Source organism: Rattus norvegicus, chromosome 1 (assembly GCF_036323735.1).
Source record: "Rattus norvegicus strain BN/NHsdMcwi chromosome 1, GRCr8, whole genome shotgun sequence".
In the NCBI taxonomy this organism is placed as follows: domain Eukaryota; kingdom Metazoa; phylum Chordata; class Mammalia; order Rodentia; family Muridae; genus Rattus; species Rattus norvegicus.
Window position 1 is genome coordinate 146,077,915 of NC_086019.1, and position 18,276 is coordinate 146,096,190.

At 44.9% G+C, this 18,276-nt stretch overlaps 1 protein-coding gene across 1 annotated transcript in view; it reads left to right on the forward strand.

Annotated features, from left to right (window-relative positions):
• Positions 1 to 18,276, forward strand: part of Efl1 (elongation factor like GTPase 1) — a 124,986-nt gene that overhangs the window by 30,181 nt on the left and 76,529 nt on the right. Inside the window, 7 exon segments of the mRNA NM_001107534.1 lie at positions 2,337 to 2,460; positions 3,723 to 3,799; positions 4,445 to 4,581; positions 5,062 to 5,184; positions 8,227 to 8,326; positions 16,574 to 16,725; positions 16,941 to 17,107. Coding sequence (NP_001101004.1) covers positions 2,337 to 2,460; positions 3,723 to 3,799; positions 4,445 to 4,581; positions 5,062 to 5,184; positions 8,227 to 8,326; positions 16,574 to 16,725; positions 16,941 to 17,107 — 880 coding nt within the window.

Here is an 18,276-nt window from a genome sequence, read left to right on the forward strand (position 1 = left end):
CCCTCCCCTCCCCTCCCCTCCCCTCCTCTCCTCTCCTCTTCATTGCTATTTGTTTTCAGCGGGCTGCAATCTCTGCCTTTTATTTATTTTTTTTTTAGCCACTGCCTGATGACCTAAGCAGTTCTCCTTGCTACTGTAATCGATGACTTCAACTTCGGTTTCTTAGTAATGTCACTTAACTCATTTGACATTAACGAGGGGTTTTCAGGAAAACCACCCTAGCTGACATGTAAAGAAGTGACTTTAGATTCCTTCCTCAGTGAGGAAAATGGCAGGTCTGCTCCTCCTCCTCCTCCTCTTCCCTCTCTTCCTCCTCCTCTTCCTCCTCTTCTTCCTCCTCCTTCTCTTCGTTTTCCTCCTCCTCCTCCTCTTCTGATTCCCCCTCTCTTTTTTTTTAAATACATTTTTAAACTGCAAATTTGGGGTTGCAGCAAAATTGATAAGAAAGTACAAATTTCACCAATACTTTCATCCATTCATAAATTTACTGTGACCATTATCTCACTGATGTAGTTCATTTGTTGTGATTGGTGAACACACACTGACACATCGTAGATCCTTCTGGGGATGCATTTTTGTGCTGTGCCCTGCATCATCATATCATACAGAATAGTCTGACTTCTCCAGAAACTAATAGTAAACAATAATATAGATTACAGAGAAATTAAACTTTTTGAAAACTTAGACACACACACACACACACACACACACACACACACACACACACACACACGAGAGAGAGAGAGAGAGAGAGAGAGAGAGAGGGAGGGAGGGAGGGAGGGAGGGAGAGAGAGAGAGAGAGAGAGAGAGAGAGAGAGAGAGCGAGCGAGCCTCTGCTAAAATAAAGAACTGTTGGATCAAATAGAAAACACAGTTTACGTAGTAGCCTAATCTATTCATTCCTGCCTCTCCCACACCACTGGCAACCAGTAGTGTTTCAACTTTCACATAATTTAGACTTTACTAAAGTGCCATATAGTAAAGTCAGCGGCATGGAGCTCTTGCAGGTTGGCTTAAGTCAGTTAGCAAAAAGCATATACGTTGTTTCTCTGTATTTTTGTGGTGTGCTCGCTCATTTCTGTTTAGTGCTGAGTCATATTCGCTCTGATTGTTCCACAGTTTGTTGACTTGCTTAAAGGACACTTTGCTTGCTTGCTTGCTTCAAATTTTGGAAATTGGGAATTGAACTGCTATAAATGTCCATGTACATATTTTTCATGGGCATATGCTTTCAGTTTATGCTACATTACATGTGAGTGTGTGTTTAGACATTTAAGAAGCCACCATACTGTCTTCTAAAGTGGCTGTGCTATTTTGCATTCCCACCAGCAATGAATGGAGTTACTATTGTTCTCCATCCATGTCAGCATTTCATGGTGTCCTTGTTTTGGATAGACTTGCTGGCTATCTGTCTGTCTTTGCTGAGACTGCTGACAAGTGGGAAGCATTGTCTGTGCCTACAGTCTTGCTTTAGTTGGTCCATAGCCCCATTAACAATCTTGCTGGTTCTTTTGAATGTTTTTACATAGATGATCATGTCACCTTCAAACAAGAGTGGTTTTGCCTTTCTCCTCTCTGTGATTGTAGGCCTTTCCTCCCTGCGTTTGTTCAAGCTCTCAGTGCCATGTTGAAGAACTATGCAGGGGAGGCCTTGCTATCTTGTTCCTGAGCAGGCATCTTCTAAGATGCTAGCACTCTGATGGCTTTCAACACAGTGAGAAGTACTGTTTCCTGCAGGAACACAGTTTCTACACGTGTAAGCACAGAATGCCCTATACCTTGGTGCTGCTTGGCCCTTCTCTAGTGGGTTGAGGCTGTGGTGCTAGCTGGCTTCTCTGGGACTGATAAGATTAGAGTAAATGTGTATGTCTGATTAGTGCAGGATGCTGCATCTCTAGTTTTGGCAGATTGGGTCTCTAGAGTTCATTTCCCTTGTGAATAGCAACACTGAAAGTTATCTCTGTAATTAGTGGAGTTATGATGGGCAGCTGGCACCTATGCTTCTTGGCTTCTGCACTTTTTCTCAAATTTCAAACATGCAAAATTAGGAAAGACGCTGCAGCCTAGATTCCAGTTCTTGTCGATGTATGGAGTGTTGGGCAGTGGCACAGACCACAGTGTCACACTGCTTGTGTTTGAGACCCAATCTCACTTACTACCTGTGTAATGTCTTTGTATGGTTACCCTTTTCTGTAAGATGAGAAGTTTGTAGGAGGGTTACAAATACTAGTTCAGTGGTGATATAAAGCTTTCTGAGTGGTGTATGACGAAGAAACAGTGACGTGTTAGCTGTGTTCCTTCTATTGCTGTAACATGTGCTACTGCTTTTCTTTCAGAATTGAGCACTTCGCCAGAATCTATAGTCAAAAAATTGGCATCAAGAAGGAAGTTCTTTTGAAAACCTTGTGGGGAGATTATTACATAAATATGAAGGCTAAAAAGATTATGAAAGTTGATCAGGTAGTATGATCTATGTTACTTTTGATTGTTGGCCATAGAAGCTTCTACTATACCAGCTCTAGTAGAAGCAACTCAGCCTTAGTTTATGCAACTGAGTTCATGGCACGGGATTGTAAATGGTACATGAGTCTTATGTTCAAGCATTATTTCTATAAAGTCTCACTTTTTAAGTCCAGTGAGTAAGCTGTGAGCTCCGGGGTGTGTGTGTGTGTGTGTGTGTGTGTGTGTGTGTGTGTGTGTGTGTGTGTGTGTTGTCCCAGCTACTTGGGAGGCTCAGTTCCATGATGTTTATGGCCAGCTGAATAATAATGACACTCTGTCTCTGAAAGTTACTGCAGGAAGTGAATAGAAAGCTGTCTGGTTCCTGAGCTTTCTAGATGGTAGACCCTGGGCACTTTGAAGACATACATTTGCTTTGTATTGGTCTAAGGTTAGGCTTTGCAAGTATTTCATGTTTTCATATTGTAATTAAAGCTATGAAAGCCACATTTTGTAAATAAATTTCCTTTAATGACTTTCTTTAACTGGACATTCAAGGCAATGGCTCTTTAATTTTCTGATAATAATGCCAATGGCGCTTCAGGAAGGAAGCATTTAATACACATTCTATCTCATGTTTATGTAACAGCATTCATACAACCCAAAGTTCTCACTATTCACACTGTTAAATTTTTATGTAGTTTGATTTTTAAAAAATAGACTTGTTTAAATTTTTCCTTAAAGGAGTCTGTTTTCTTCTTTCACCATGTAAGTTTCAAGGGTAGAACTTGTCAAGCTTGGTGGCAAGTGCTTTTTAATTCCCTGCATTTTAATTGCTGTTAATACTCTGTATACCTGTCTCAGTGGAACCAGTGAAGTCTACATTTACAAGAATGTCCTGTTCTTATGATCAGTTTCTCATGTTGAAGAACACAAGAGACATGAACATAGAAAACCCAAGCCTTTGAAGAGAGCCCCACACACTTAGTGATGTGAGCTTGCAACTCAGATATTGTGGGGGTGGGGGTTGTTTTGGGTTTTGTTTTGGGTTTTGATGGTAGTGTGGAGCAACCCCTGAGGTAACCCCCCTACTAATCACATTATTTCAGCACCCCTCTGGCTCCTAGAGGAAGAGAGTAATGGCTCCTTGCTTATGGATTACTGGCTATGTAGAGAATGACTTTGTCTTTATCATTGAATAAGTATTCCAAGCAGAAGTAAGGCACACTAGCAATGATGTTGTAAATGTTCAGGAACTGAAGCTGATATGTTCTTTTGTGCAGGCCAAAGGAAAGAAACCTTTATTTGTACAGTTGATCCTGGAAAATATATGGAGTTTGTATGACGCGGTCTTGAAAAAGTAAGACTGTTGTAAAATTGTTTATCTTTGGGCAGGATCATTTGCCCATTTCTCTGTCTGATGAGTCTTTTAGATAGCTGAGCTTGACCAGGCCAGTGAACAGAGCTTAGAGTTTCCCAGAAGAGTTAGTTAGGGCTTGGAAACAATTTAAAGGTGCACATGCAGATCTAGTAAGGGAGATGGGAAGGGCTGGAACAGCAGTGTGCTCTGGCCTGCCAGGGTGATGAGAGCAGAGGCTACAAAGGAGCGCTGGGCCTTGGGGTGTGTAAGTAGAGCTTAAAGGAACAGTGATTGTTAAACAAAGGGATCAGGTGGGGGTCTTGGGAAGAACTTATCTGGTACAAGTGGAAAAGAAAGCCAGCTTTGTAAACTTATTATCCTATGGACAGAATCAGAACGTTAGCATTTATTTGTAAGGCTGCCCTGGTAGACATACTTTGTTTCAATAAATTGTGGACCAGTGCTCTGTGTGAGGTTCTGAAGGAGCATTCCAGTGGAGCTTGGGGAGTCCCCTGCTTGCCAGGATCTATCTCTTCACTTATTTTTAGCCTCTTTTGAAAAAGCAATATGTAAAGGAAAAAAATAAAGGAGTCAAATAAAATTAAGCTAATTGTTTATTTTTTTTCTCTCTCATCTTTCCCATAGAGACAAAGAAAAAGTTGATAAAATTGTGACTTCTTTGGGATTAAAAATTGGAGCCCGGGAGGCACGACATTCAGACCCTAAAGTCCAGATCAATGCCATTTGCAGCCAGTGGCTTCCCATCTCCCACGCGGTCCTCGGTATCCTTTATTTTAGTGGTTTTAGTTAAATGGAGTTAATAAAGTAAGAGAAAAATAGTATTTGATTGGCAACCAAATAACCCTCTAGAAATCACTCATTCCGATCCAATGTAAGTCTTTTGTTTACACAGTGTTCTACCTTGAAGCAATACTAAATAAGTAGAGAAATTAATGTGCTAATGCTGGTTAATATTCATTCTAGGAAGTGTTCTTTTCAAAACAGTTTGTTCTCTAACATAATAATAGAATAACAATAAAATAGGCTATATTGTATATGATAAAATGAAACTTCACTGGTACTTATCAAAGTAGATATCTAGTCATTGGGCATTCTGGAAGCAGGTGCAGATTTTGAGACGTGAGTCACAAAGCAGAATAGTCCTACAGCCTGGATTTTTCTGCGTAAATGTGCCTGATTGTCTTGATTTCCATAGAGTCATGTGGCACTGGAAGTGTAGAGACCTTAACGCCAGGCCTCAGCTATGGTGTGTCAGAAACTGCCCAGTCCCCTTGACATGACATCTGAGCGAGTGGAGAAACTGATGTGCACAGGATCACAGACGTTTGAGTCTCTCCCCCTGGAAACCCAAGCCCTGAAAGCAGGTGAGGGAAGATGGACATAGTGCAATGTCCTACATTAATGACTCTCCTCAGTCCAGGCTGCCATACTTTACTGAATATTAATTCACAGAAAAATCAGTTTGTTACATTGATTCCCTCAAATAAGCACTTTTAGAATTGACCATGTGACCAGCTTTGGTTCTGCTCCCCGCTTTTGCCTTTCAGTAGAGCATATTGCTAAACCACTGATGCAGACTCCTCCCTTCATGCTGTTCTGATCTCCTTTTATGTTTCCTCTTTACTGCTTTTTCCTAAATAGCCAAGCATGTGTTCCTGTGCTATGAAGTCACTGCCATTGCTGTCTCAAATTATGGGACTGGAAGAGTGGTTCCTAGGGTTTACCAGTGCCTGAGAGCTGCTGGCTCACGTTCCTCATCTGAGGGACACTAGCATTCCAAGTTCTGTGGGCACTGTGTGATTTATCTGTTTGTGTTCATGGTCTTCAGTTCTTCCCAGTATACTGAAGTGTACGCAGCCCCAATCCACAAACCTCTCTAGCTGGGCCTACGATGGACTCTTTGTTACTCTGATGGCCTTTTCCCACCCTCAGCTGAGCAGCTATGTCACTAGCATTTCACATAGTTGATTACATCTTCCTTCTTGGAACATGGGCTTCCCTGACTTCCAGGTGCTGCTATTTTCTATGTCACTTTGTCCCCAGCTTTTTTATCTTTGTACATCACACCTCATTTTTATCTGTAATCACTCTTGGTACAGAAGCTCACTTGATCTTCTAGCTTTATATGACAGCAATGTGCTTGTAGTTTCCCCATCTGCATCTGCACACATAGGGCTTTGTGAACTCCAGACTCACTAGACTTGCATAGCTTGCCCACCACTGCTTCTGCTCTCTCTGCTCTGCTCTGCTCTGCTCTGCTCTCTCTGCTCTCTCTGCTCTGCTCTGCTCTCTCTGTTCTCTCTGCTCTGCTCTGCTCTGCTCTCTCTGCTCTGCTCTGTTCTCTCTGCTCTGCTCTGCTCTGTTCTGCTCTACTCTGCTCTCTGCTCTGCTCTCTCTGCTCTGCTCTGCTCTGTTCTCTCTGCTCTGCTCTCTCTGCTCTGTTCTCTCTGCTCTGCTCTCTCTGCTCTGTTCTCTCTGCTCTGCTCTCTCTGCTCTGCTCTGCTCTGCTCTGCTCTCTCTGCTCTGCTCTGCTCTCTCTGCTCTGCTCTGCTCTCTCTGCTCTGTTCTCTCTGCTCTGCTCTGCTCTGTTCTCTCTGCTCTGCTCTGCTCTCTCTGCTCTGTTCTCTCTGCTCTGCTCTCTCTGCTCTGCTCTGCTCTGCTCTGCTCTCTCTGCTCTGCTCTGCTCTCTCTGCTCTGCTCTGCTCTGCTCTCTCTGCTCTGTTCTCTCTGCTCTGCTCTGCTCTGTTCTCTCTGCTCTGCTCTGCTCTCTCTGCTCTGCTCTGCTCTCTCTGCTCTGTTCTCTCTGCTCTGCTCTCTCTGCTCTGCTCTCTCTGCTCTCTTCTCTCTGCTCTGCTCTGCTCTGTTCTCTCTGCTCTGTTCTCTCTGCTCTGCTCTGTTCTCTCTGCTCTGCTCTGTTCTCTCTGCTCTGCTCTGCTCTCTCTGCTCTGCTCTGTTCTCTCTGCTCTGCTCTGCTCTCTCTGCTCTGCTCTGCTCTGCTCTGTTCTCTCTGCTCTGCTCTGCTCTCTCTGCTCTGCTCTGTTCTCTCTGCTCTGCTCTGCTCTCTCTGCTCTGCTCCGCTCTGCTCTCTCTGCTCTGCTTCAGAAGCATTGCAAACTGGATGTGCCCCAGCCTCCCAACCCTGCTTCTTCCAATTCTGTTGTAATTAGAGCTGTGTCTACCCTTTCATCTATTGAATCCTTACTGACTTCACACCCCTATTCTCTATCGGCAAATACTGCAGTCTTTTACATATATCCAGAACCCGACTACTGCCCAGCAGATCTACCTGCTTCTCCGGGTCAAGTATCCTTTATCCTCCTCTTGATTGTCTGTTCTTTGGCTGCAGTCAGTGATGAGATTAACATACTCAAACTCTTCAGTTCTTGCTTTCTGTAGTTTTCTTGTTTGATTTTTGTTGTTATTGTTTTGAGACAGGCTTTCTCTATACCAGACTAGCATTGAACTCAGCGATCCTCCTACCTCTGCCCATCTAGTGCTGGAATTAAAGGCATGACTATCAACTACCCTGCTTGTTTGATTTTTTTTTTTTAATGTTGCATTCTTTGGAGAAATTATTTAGATTTGAAGTAATGTGTTTTCTAAAAACTGATAACCAGTAATTTTATGTCTCTGTTGTAGATTATGAAAAAGATTAGAATCTCTGAGGTTGTGACATATGTTGATATAGAATTGTGTTAAATGTTATATACTTAGAGAATTGACTTTTTTAATAGCACTAAATCTTTACTTCTGAGTTTTGTTACTATCCCGATACATTGTTTTTAAAGTGTATTATTATCGTTATTATTTGCATATGAATATTTTGCCTGCATACATGTCAGTGTGCCACATGTTTGCTTGGTGCTTGATGTCAGAAGTGGGAAGCTAGAGTTATAGATGGTTTGAGCTGACATGTGGGTGTTGGGAATTAAACCCAGGTCCTCTGGAAGAGTAGTCAGTGCTCTTAACTGCTGAGCCGTCTCTCTAGCCCTGATGCCACATTATCTTTTGTCTATTTTGTACATTAACCTGCCATTATAAGGGCGAGAAAAACATTTATAGAACTCTGTTACTGCTGTTTGATCCTGGTAGCAGTACTTTACTCTTGGATGTAGAGAAACAATGACTTGTGTTAGTTGTGGGTAGCCAAGCCCTGTCCCCAGCCGTGCATCTGGGAAGAGCCACCCCAGTTCCCCCCCCTTCAGCTCTGCTTCTTTTTCTGTCTTCCAACTCTTGCTCTTTCTTTACTGTCTGTTCCTTGCAAACTCTGAAGTGGAATTTTTTTCACAGCTGTAAAGAGTTACATGTTTAAATAATGCGGTATTCTAAATGTAATTGCTGTTCACAAAAGTCTAGGCTTTTTAATTGTGAGAAAAGCAGTGACATGTTACTTCCTGTTTATTTAGCTTTTATGAAATGTGGAAGTGAGGATACTGCTCCGGTTATTATCTTCGTTTCCAAAATGTTTGCAGTTGATGTGAAAGCCTTGCCTCAGAATAAGCCAAGGTAAGAAGAAGAGGGAAACTGGGCTGGGCTGGGGGAAGGCTTACAGTTGACTGACTGCTGGGAGTACAGCTGGAGTATGGGCAGGAGGGCACATATACTGCTACTATTCTCACACCTGCCCTGGAATTGAGCATTTTCTAGGGCTTACTTAGAATCTCTTTCTCATCTGGTCTTTTATATCTGTAGAAAGCTGTTGACACTCTTGACTCTTGACTTGAGCTTATGTCAAAGCAAAAGGCTACTTATAACTGTAGTAATGACAGTTCCCTTTCACAGAATATGTCAGGCATGGTGTGGGCTAAGCCTACCCTGGCTCTAGGTATGTCTGCCTCATTGGAGACCACATGTCTGATCGTCAGTTCTCTGTACATCGTGCGTCTGCAGAGGTTGTGGAGAGGACTTTGTTCTTCTCCTTCCCAGGTTGCCTGCTTCCCCTGGCATTTAGACATTTGGGTTCGCATGAGGCAGGTGGTTCAAGAGGACAGTAAGACACATCACCGAGAAGTGAGAAAAAGTGTTACGAATTACATGGCTAGACAGAGGGGACACAACGGGACAGGGCTTTCAGGGGAGTTCAGGCTCCAGGACCAGAGACAGAAAGTGAGACTTGGTGGGCTCTTCTCACATCTTTTGAGGAGTGGAGAGGTTCACTGTAAGAGCTCAAGATCATCTTCTTCCTTGGCAGGAGACTGGGGAGAGGCTGGGAAGAGGGTGATATAGCAACCCTTTGACACAGATTCACTTCCTAGATGAGACATGTGAACATCAGCAAGTAGCTAGCTAGCAAAGGGATGGTGTCTAGGAGAGGAGTCGTGAGCAGAGGCAGAGGCTGGATTCCAACACACTCTTAGAGATCTGGTCATCTCTAGAAATCACTGAAGTAACTTCTGAGCTAATTCCCCTGCCTGAGACTCTTCTGGTGTGTTTTTCACCATGCTCCATAGTGATCTCAAACCCTTTTTAAAGGTTTCTCTTTATATTTGTTTGTGTTTGTTTATTTTGTGGGGGTCAGAAGGCAATGTGGGGGAGCCGGTTCTGTCCTGCACCACTGGAGTCCTGGTGATAGAACTCAGCTCTCAGGCCTAATGGCAAGGACCTTATTCATTGGATCATCTCTCTAGCCCTTCAGAATAATCTTTCCAAGGACTTCCCTCTGAAGATTAAGGCTCCTGCTCCATTATTGATTATCAACACCTAGTTTTTCCTAAAAGATGAAATGTACTGTTGGAGTTCAGTGGTACTTATTATTATTATATTTTATTTTATTTTTATAGTCCAATAGTTACCCCCTCCTGTTCCACCATCCCATAGTTCCACATCCCATTCTCCCTCCCCCTACACTGTCTCTAAGAGGATGTCCCCACCCTCCCCTCACCCCACCTCCCCACTAGGCCTCCCTACTCTCCAGGGCCTCAAGTCTCTCTCACTGAAGCCAGACCACGCAGTTCTGTGCTGTATATGTGTCGGGGGCATTGTGCTAGCCAGTGTATGCTGCCTGGCAGGTGGCTCAGTGTCTGAAAGATCTCAGGTTAGTTGAGACTACTGGTCTTCCTATGGGGTTACCCTCCTCCTCAGCTTCTTCCAGCCTTTCCCCGATTCAACCACAGGATCCCTGACTTCTGTTCATTGGTTGGATGTAAGTGTCTGTATCTGTTTTAGTCAGCTGCTTGTTGGGCCTCTCAGAAGACAGCCATGGTAGGCTCCTGCTTGTAAGTACACCATAGCATCGGTAGCAGTTTCAGGTCCTGGTGCCTCTCCTTGAGATGGATCCCAAGTTGAGCTTGTCACTGGACTTCCTTCCCCTCAGGCTCTTCTACATTCGAACCCTGTAGTTCTAGGCAGGAACAATTCTGGGTCAGTGTTTTTGACTGTGGAATGGCAACCCCATTCCTCCACTTGATGCCCTACTGGAGCCCTTGTCTTTCTACTGGAGGTGGACTCTACAAGTTCACTCTCCCTGTGTTGAGCAGTTCATCTAAAGTCCCTCCCATTGAATCCTGAGAGTCTCTCACCTCCCAGATCTCTGATACATTCTAAACACCCCCCTACCTCCCACTCCCGCCCCCACCCCCACCCCCCAGGTTGCATATTTACATTCTTTCTGTTGGCCCTCAGGACTTCACTCCTGCCCCCTCCCAATACCTGATCATGTTCCTCTTCCCCTTCCTCTGTTCTCTCCCACCCAGGTCCCTCCCTTCCTCTCCCCCAACCTCCCATTGCTTTCTTCTTCCCTCCCAAGTGGGATTAAAGCATCCTCACTTGGGCCCTTTGGCTTATTAACCTTCTTGAGTTCTATGGATTGTACCCTGGGTATTCTGTACTGTTTTGGCTAATATCCACTTATTAGTGAGTATATGCCTTGCACGTCCCTTTGGGTCTGAGTCACCTCACTCAGGATGATATTTTCTCATTCCATACATTTGCCTGCAAAACTAAAGATGCCCTTGTTCTTAAGAGTTGAGTAGTACTTCATTGTGTAAGAGAAACCACATTTTCTGTATCCATTCTTCTGTTGTGGAACATCTGTGGCTTCTGGCTATCACAAACAAGGCTGCTGTGAACACGTGTCCCTGTGGCATGGTGAGGCATCTTTTGGGTATATTCCCAAGAGTGGTTTAGCTGTGTCTTTAGGTATGTCTATTTCCAATTTTCTGAGGAAACACCAGACTGATTTCCAGAGTGGTTGTACCAATCTGCAATCCCAGCAGCAATGGAGGAGTGTTCCTCTTTCTCCCCATCCTCGCCAGCATTTGCTGTCACCTGAGTTTTTGATCTTAGCCATTCTCATTGGTGTCAGGTGGAATCTCAGGGTTGTTTTGATTTGCATTTCCCTGATGACTAAAGATGCTGAACATTTCTTTAGGTGTTTCTCAGCCATTCGTGATTTCTGTTGTGAATTCTCTATTTAGCTCTATATTCCATTTTTTGATTGAGTTGTTTGGTTTTTTTGGAGGTTAGCTTATTGAGCTCTTTATATATTTTAGATATTAGCCCTCTGTCAGATGTGTGGTTAATGAAGATTTTTTCCCAGTCTGTAGGTTGCCGATTTATCTCATCGACTCTGTCCTTTTCTTTCCAGTTTCATGAGGTCCCATTTATCAATTCCTGATATTAGGGCCTGAACCACTGTCATTATCACATTTTGATGTGTATTTGTGTTTATTGCTTTTTTATGCCTGAATAGAGTTTTTCTTTCTGCATGGCATGGTTAACAGAGATTAATGGAGATTAATGGAGAAAAAGTGACTGAATCTGGGGGGCCACTGTGGACTGAGTCTGTCCAGTCATAACCCATGGGCTTCAGTAGATTGTTCTCTTTCTCTGGTACTTGTGCCGTTTCGTCCACAAAGTCCTGTCCTTCATGCTGTACCTCATCTTAGAGTCTTTTTTTTTCCTTCTCAATAGAACTCTGCTTATTCTTTAAAAGAAAGACTGTGTATGTGTTTTGGTTTTGGGTCGTTTTGTTTTGTTTTAGCTTTCTCACAGTGATTTGAACATAAGAATCTTCCAGCATTGCTGTTCTGAAGAGAAATGAAAGAGTAAATGAATGTGGAGGAAGGATGAATGACTCCCCAAGGGGAAAAGCGTGGGCAGTGAGTGGGCAGAGGAGGAAGCTAAGGACCAGGAAGTGATGAGTGAATGGCCAAAATTGTCTGTGACTGTGTATGTGACCCTTGCCAGGTGAGATTTCAATGCCCCATACAGTGGCAGTTTCCAAATGTCCCGGCAGAGTCGATGTGTAGCCACCGAAAGTATCTCAGACACTAGAGAATGCTGAAGAATTGAAAGACATACTCCCCAGGCCTCAGATCCATTATTACCACTTAAAATCCCTCTGTGACTCATCCTTCATCTTTTTATAGATAATATTGGCAACTCTGCCTGTACTACGGTTTGTCTCCTATGAGTATTTTTCTTTAATAGTCTTCACATATTCATGGATTTTGGTGGAGCAATCAGTTCTCTGTAAAATCATTTTACTGATTTACTTTGTCCTCTAACTCCACGTTAATACTCATTTTATACCATACAGTGTTTTCAGATACTCCCGAGTTAAGTCGCCATCCCGACCTTGTTCCTGTCTGTCTTCTGACTGATGTTTTTCGTATATTTTGTAGTGTCTTTGAATGAGGACATCTGCCATTGGGGGTGATCTCATCTCATTCTCATCTCTGCTATAGTAGATTACTAAGCCGGAGCCAGCAGAAGAGTCTCTTCCTTTGGTGCAGATTAGGATACACTACATGATAGATGGTGAGGATAAAATGGAGAAAGGCACACCACATACCTCTGGATGCCGGATGCTTTGCCCTCGTTTCTCAGCTTCCTCCTTGGTTGTAGATGATGCCTCTATATTCTGTACAGGGGCAACTCTTGTGTTCTGCTGTCTGTCTCTTCATCCCTGAGGCACAGACTTGGTAAAAGCACATTGCAGGCCTGGCTTTAACTCTGCCACCATGGAGCTGGCAGTTGGTGTCAGTTTACTGAGCTCTTAGGATGCTCCTGCACACCGCCGAGTGCCCCTGAGTCCAGCAGCAGCTCTTGTTTCAGTTCTACTTGAAAGGGAAGTAGAACTGGATTAAACCTTAGGGAAGAGACCTGACACACAGCAGAGGAGCTGCACGGGAGCTCGAATGCAGCTGCCTGGCTTTAAAGCCTATGTCTTCTTCCACAGCACTCCGTAGAACCTGCCTTCCAGCACCCTACAACTTGTCAGCACCCCACTAACTCCAAGCAGGCAGCTCAAGCCGTTGTCCCCTTGTATAGTCTCTGCCTTTGCTTTTGCTGTTCTGAATGGTAGTTCATTAGAAATTGGACTTTTCCAGGAAGGCCTGCACTGTTGTCCCTGGTCTTTTTGTGGCTCTGAGTCCTCCTTGAGAACCAGCTTTTAGTAGCTAGTTGCCGCATCAGACAGATAACCTTTTTTCTGTGGGCCACCTGCTCTCTGATGTGTGCTACCTTGTAACATGGTTGTCCTCTGTACTGACTGCAGCAAGCTTCTCTGCCAACCTGTTTCTCCCACTAGCATCAGAGGCTGGAGCATGGCCATTCTCCATGACAGCCTGAAGCCAGATGGACTTCCTCAGCTGCCTCTTTTCCTTCCTTGTCCATGTGCCAGCACAGCAGTCTCCCCTGTTGGTAGCTGCTGCTCTCTCTTCAGGGACGTGGTTGGTTATCTAGAACCCAGCTAACTCACCACCTACAGCTGTGTCCTACCCCACAGAGCCCTCCTTTCATACAAACAATTCCTCTTTGTTCTGAATAGATACTGGGTGTCTGACACACAGTAACTCCCGTGGATTTCCCTTCGCCCACTTTGTTTCCCTCCTAGCATCCCAGTGCCTGTAACAGTGCAGGGCACAGTGGCCATTAATCGGTGGTAACTAAATAGCAGGCATTGATTCGTTTTATACTAACTGATCACTATAAATGCTTATTATCTTGTCTGGTTTGCATTTACTTACTTACTTACTTGCTTGCTTATTCTAGAAAAACATAATCTTATAGCTCAGGTGTCTTAGTTTCTTCTCTGCTGCTCTGATAAGCACTGTGACCGAGCAGCTGAAGGAGGAAAGAGTTACTTGGCTTATATGTCTGTGCCACCGTTCATTATGGAAGGAGTCGGGGCATGGACTCATGGTAGGAACCTGGACACAGAAACTAAGGTGAATACCATGGTGTTACTCTGCTCACCGGCTTGTCCTCACTGCTGCTTCAGCCTTTCTTAGACAAGCCAAGACCACCTGCCCAGGGTGGCGCTGTCCACAGTGAGCTGGGACCTTCCCCGTCACTTACAATCGGGAAGATAAATGCTCCAGAGACTTGGGGTTTCCTCTTCGCACATGACCCTGGCTTGTACTAAGCTGGCCAAACAAACAAACAAGCAAACAACCCCTAGCCTCAAACTGGCAGTCCTCCTGCCTCAAGTCTACTGAGTTCCAAGACTATGGAACACAACCTGTATCAGCTTAATCGGTGATGCTGCGCCATGTCGTGAACTTGGGCGCTAGGATTAATAAACTCATACTTCTTTTTTAACCAAAGCTTAAATTAAAAGTCCTTTTTCTTAAGATGGTAATTTTTAATTTTAACAACTGGAAGATAGTGACTGTGGAGGTTGGACCCAACAAATTGCACTTGAATTATGGCTCATATAGTATCCATTTAACTTTGGGTCAACTTTTGTAAGCTTCCTAAGTCTGTTTCCTGTGTGTGAAGTTGTGTACAGTGTGCTTTCTCTAACTACTGTGATGGTCATGCGCTGTAACACATGTGCAGTGGTTAGCATGGTAGACAGACCAGTGATGCACCCCTTAGGGAGAGCAGTTCTCTCCAGACTCCTGTGTTATTTCTCTCCCTGTACTCTAAAGTGATAACAGCAGTGAATACTGTGTTCTGCATTTGTATTTTAATTCATACTTTCAGGTGTGTGTGTGTGTGTGTGTGTGTGTGTGTTTATCCATCCATTCAGCCTTTATCAGTGGCGTTCTTTGGATGCTGTCCACCTTGTTTTTGTTTTAAAGACAGATCGCTCACTGATCTGGAGCTTGGCACATAGACTGAAGTCCTCTGTCTTCCTTTCCCTGGCACTGGTCACTGGCATTACACATGTGTACCTCCAATCACAGATTTCACTCTTGGGCATTCTTTTAGCAAAAGACTAAATCAAATAAACTTGCAGAGGAAGTGTGTAGCTTGGGACAGAAGAACGGGAGTGGAAGATATGCTTATTTTTGATGCCAAAGAAAGAGGCAGGAAGTGGACAAATCAGACACTGCTGCAGAGGGCAGAACAGCAGCCATGGCTCACCGTTGTGAGGAAGCAGGGTGCATCCTGTATTTACAGGCTTTTAGAGGTCCCATGAAGAGGAGCCATTTCCTGCAGGGATGGTCAGTCTTCCTCCAGTGACTCAAGGCCTCTCATTTTGACTGCCTGGAGTGAGCCGGGTGTGACTAAGAGGCCCAGGTCCTGGGTCTGGACACCTGCTGTTGAAGACAGGTAGCCTAGTTCCCATCTAGCCGCAGGTGCCTGAAGAGCACAGCAGTGAATGGCTGAGTTAGGGCATCGTTAGCTCCAGGAGCATGTGGCTCCTTAGAAGACAGGGAAACAGTGCTGTGCCCAGTACCTATCTGTGTGCACAGGGCCTATCCGTGTAGCCTCCAGTGCTCAAAGAGAAAGAGGAAGGAGGCAAGGCAGTGTGTAGATGGGGCTGAGGCTGGTGTCAAGGTCTGCTTTACAGAGTGAAATAGAAATTGCAATGTCCAAGGCAGGAGGCAGTGTGGGAGGATGCAGTGCTGAGACCAGACAGTGTGGTGCAGCTTCTGCTGCCGTAGCTCAAGCCCAGGCTTGAGTTATCCCAGCTGGGTGTTCAGCCCAGCACAGCAGCGAATGTGCCATATTCTACCAGCTCCAGGGCAAGGGTTGGTACCACACTGTGTCGGGGTTGAAAATACAAGGGGGTCAGGTGGGGGTGTTCATGTGAGTGCCTGCTCTAAAGGGAAACTACTCCTTGGGGACCCTTCACTTGCCTGGTTCCTTCTTTCCAAACTGAGACTCCTAACCAAATGCCCAGTCTCTACCTTACCTTTTATAAAACTCTTCAGTATAAAGTCCTAAGTACCTTCTCTGTGTCCTAATACAAATGAGTACTTCTTAATGAAGGAAAAAAGCATTATTCCATTATTGTTAACGGCCCCTCCCTCTACTCAGGCTGCCCCCTGGCAAGCGCTCATTCTTTCCTATTGGAATATCTCCTCTATCTAACAGTGGCTGGTCGCTTACACTTAGTGCTGCTGAGTTGCGAGTTCTCAGCCTGACATTGTAGCCTTCCTTGTGAACGTTCCATGAAGACATACTTTTGAACTCAAAAGAAAACCTCACTTCATACAGTGGCCTTTTGCATACTTTCCAAGGTGTTTTGAGTCTTGGTGCCTACTAGCCATTCTCTCCCTTCTCCTTGTGGGCTTCTACCACAAGAAACCCTGAAGCTGTGAAAGGTTGTGTGGAACTGCACTTGGTGGTGCTTGGGGCCGTGGGCACTTGTGTACCAGGTCATAAACTCCAAGCCACTGGCGATGTAGCTGGAGCCTTCTCCCCTATAGCTTTTGCTGGAAAGAACTTGGAGAGGCCTCCATGGGATACTGGTACTGACCATCACTTCTGCAGCCAGATGAGCACTTGTTTTCAAATGAGAGCTGAGAGGTGCTTGGTGCTGCCCCATCGTAACATATTGGTGACATCCTGTAGGCCTCTCACTCAAGAAGAAATGGCCCAGAGACGTGAACGTGCAAGACAAAGGCATGCAGAAAAGCTTGCAGCAGCACAGGGGCAAGCACCCCAGGGACCCACCCAGGATGGAGGTGCCCTTGAAACAAGTCCCCAGGAAGATGAGCCAAGAGGTATAGCATTTCTAAAAGGTCTTGGTAAAAAGTATTTGACATTTTTGCTTATCTTGGTACATTGTCCTTTGTATTTTAACTTTGTCACAGTTTTTATCAACATTGTTTCTATTCTCAGACGAAATATTCATGTTTACTATTTCTTGTGTACATAGGAACAGTTCCTGGGCTGAAGTGAGCATTCATGGCACTGACTGTCTTTTTGTACCTGGCAGGTGAGGAACCAGATATGACAAGTGTAAGCCGTCAACCTGCACCCCAGGAAGAGAGCAGCCAAGAGGCCTTTATTGCATTTGCTCGTGTGTTCAGTGGTGTAGCTCGAAGAGGAAAGAAAATTTTCGTCTTGGGACCTAAGTACAGTCCTGTTGATTTTTTACAGCGGGTAAGAGTTAGGAGTAAACTGTGTGGGCATTATTTTGAGGATATGCTAACTTTCAGACTGTACTGGTGAGGTGGCAAATGGGTAAAGGACACCCCAATTCCTATGTCACCTATTGCATTGCCTTTGGTAACATTTGTATACATAAATGGCTCCCTTAATAGCATTGGTGAGCCAATAGCAGGTGAACAGCTTTTCTGGCAGTTTTTGCATATCAACAAGGTAGTTGTCACTTATGGCTGGAGGGAAGAAGTAGATGTGCTATTATAGTTAATCTTCACAAGTTTACAGAGCCAAGCTATGTCCCGCGCGCGACTTTTCGCCGGCAAGGAGCACGCGGACATTAGAAATCCTTACTGTGACCACTGTATTAATCTTAGAAGAGGAAAAGCCACGCCGCGCCAACATGGGGCGTTTATAAAACCCTCGTGCAGCGCACCCACACCTGATTGGTTGTTACCCATGATCTCATAAGGCACGCCCTGGAGTGGGCAAAGACCTGGCACGAAGGCACTCTTGCACATGCGCACAGTTAACTACCTGAAAGGGGGGGCCGGCTGGCATGGCGAAGGGTGGCGCCATCTTGTAATGGCGGAGTCTATCCTGACCTACCACGTGGGGCGCAGTGGAAGACAGCGCCATCTAGTGGTGGCGAACGTATTGCGGCCCTCTACAAAGCTACAGTGAGCAAGCAGGTGATAGATAGGTGCAGCCTGCATTGCCTGGAGTCTGTTCAGGCCGGTCTGAGAGCAGATAGACATGGCTGAGCCAGGGCCAAAAAGAGTCCGTAGGCCAGAATTACCTGGGAACACAAGACAGACATTGGAACTAAACATGAGATGAGAAAGACACCAGAAGGCCTGGCAGGACCAGCAAGAAGCAACTCAACAGTGAGTGACATGACCTTCTGGTGCAGAAGCCTCATGGGAGGAGCTTATCTGTGGGTGACCAGGACAGTGCCTTTTAGATGCAGATAGGGGATGGAGAGTTCAGCTGAAGAAAGCTCCCCCTCAGTTACTACTGTTAGACATCTGTTCTCTTTAGTGCTGCATGATGGGTAGGCAGGCCTTGCTAGGCTGTGGGGCAAAGCACAGGACTTGGTGTATGTAGACTTATGGTCTGTGAGCGGCTAAAAGTGTTGTAACCACCATATCTGCTGGAGCTTAGTAAAT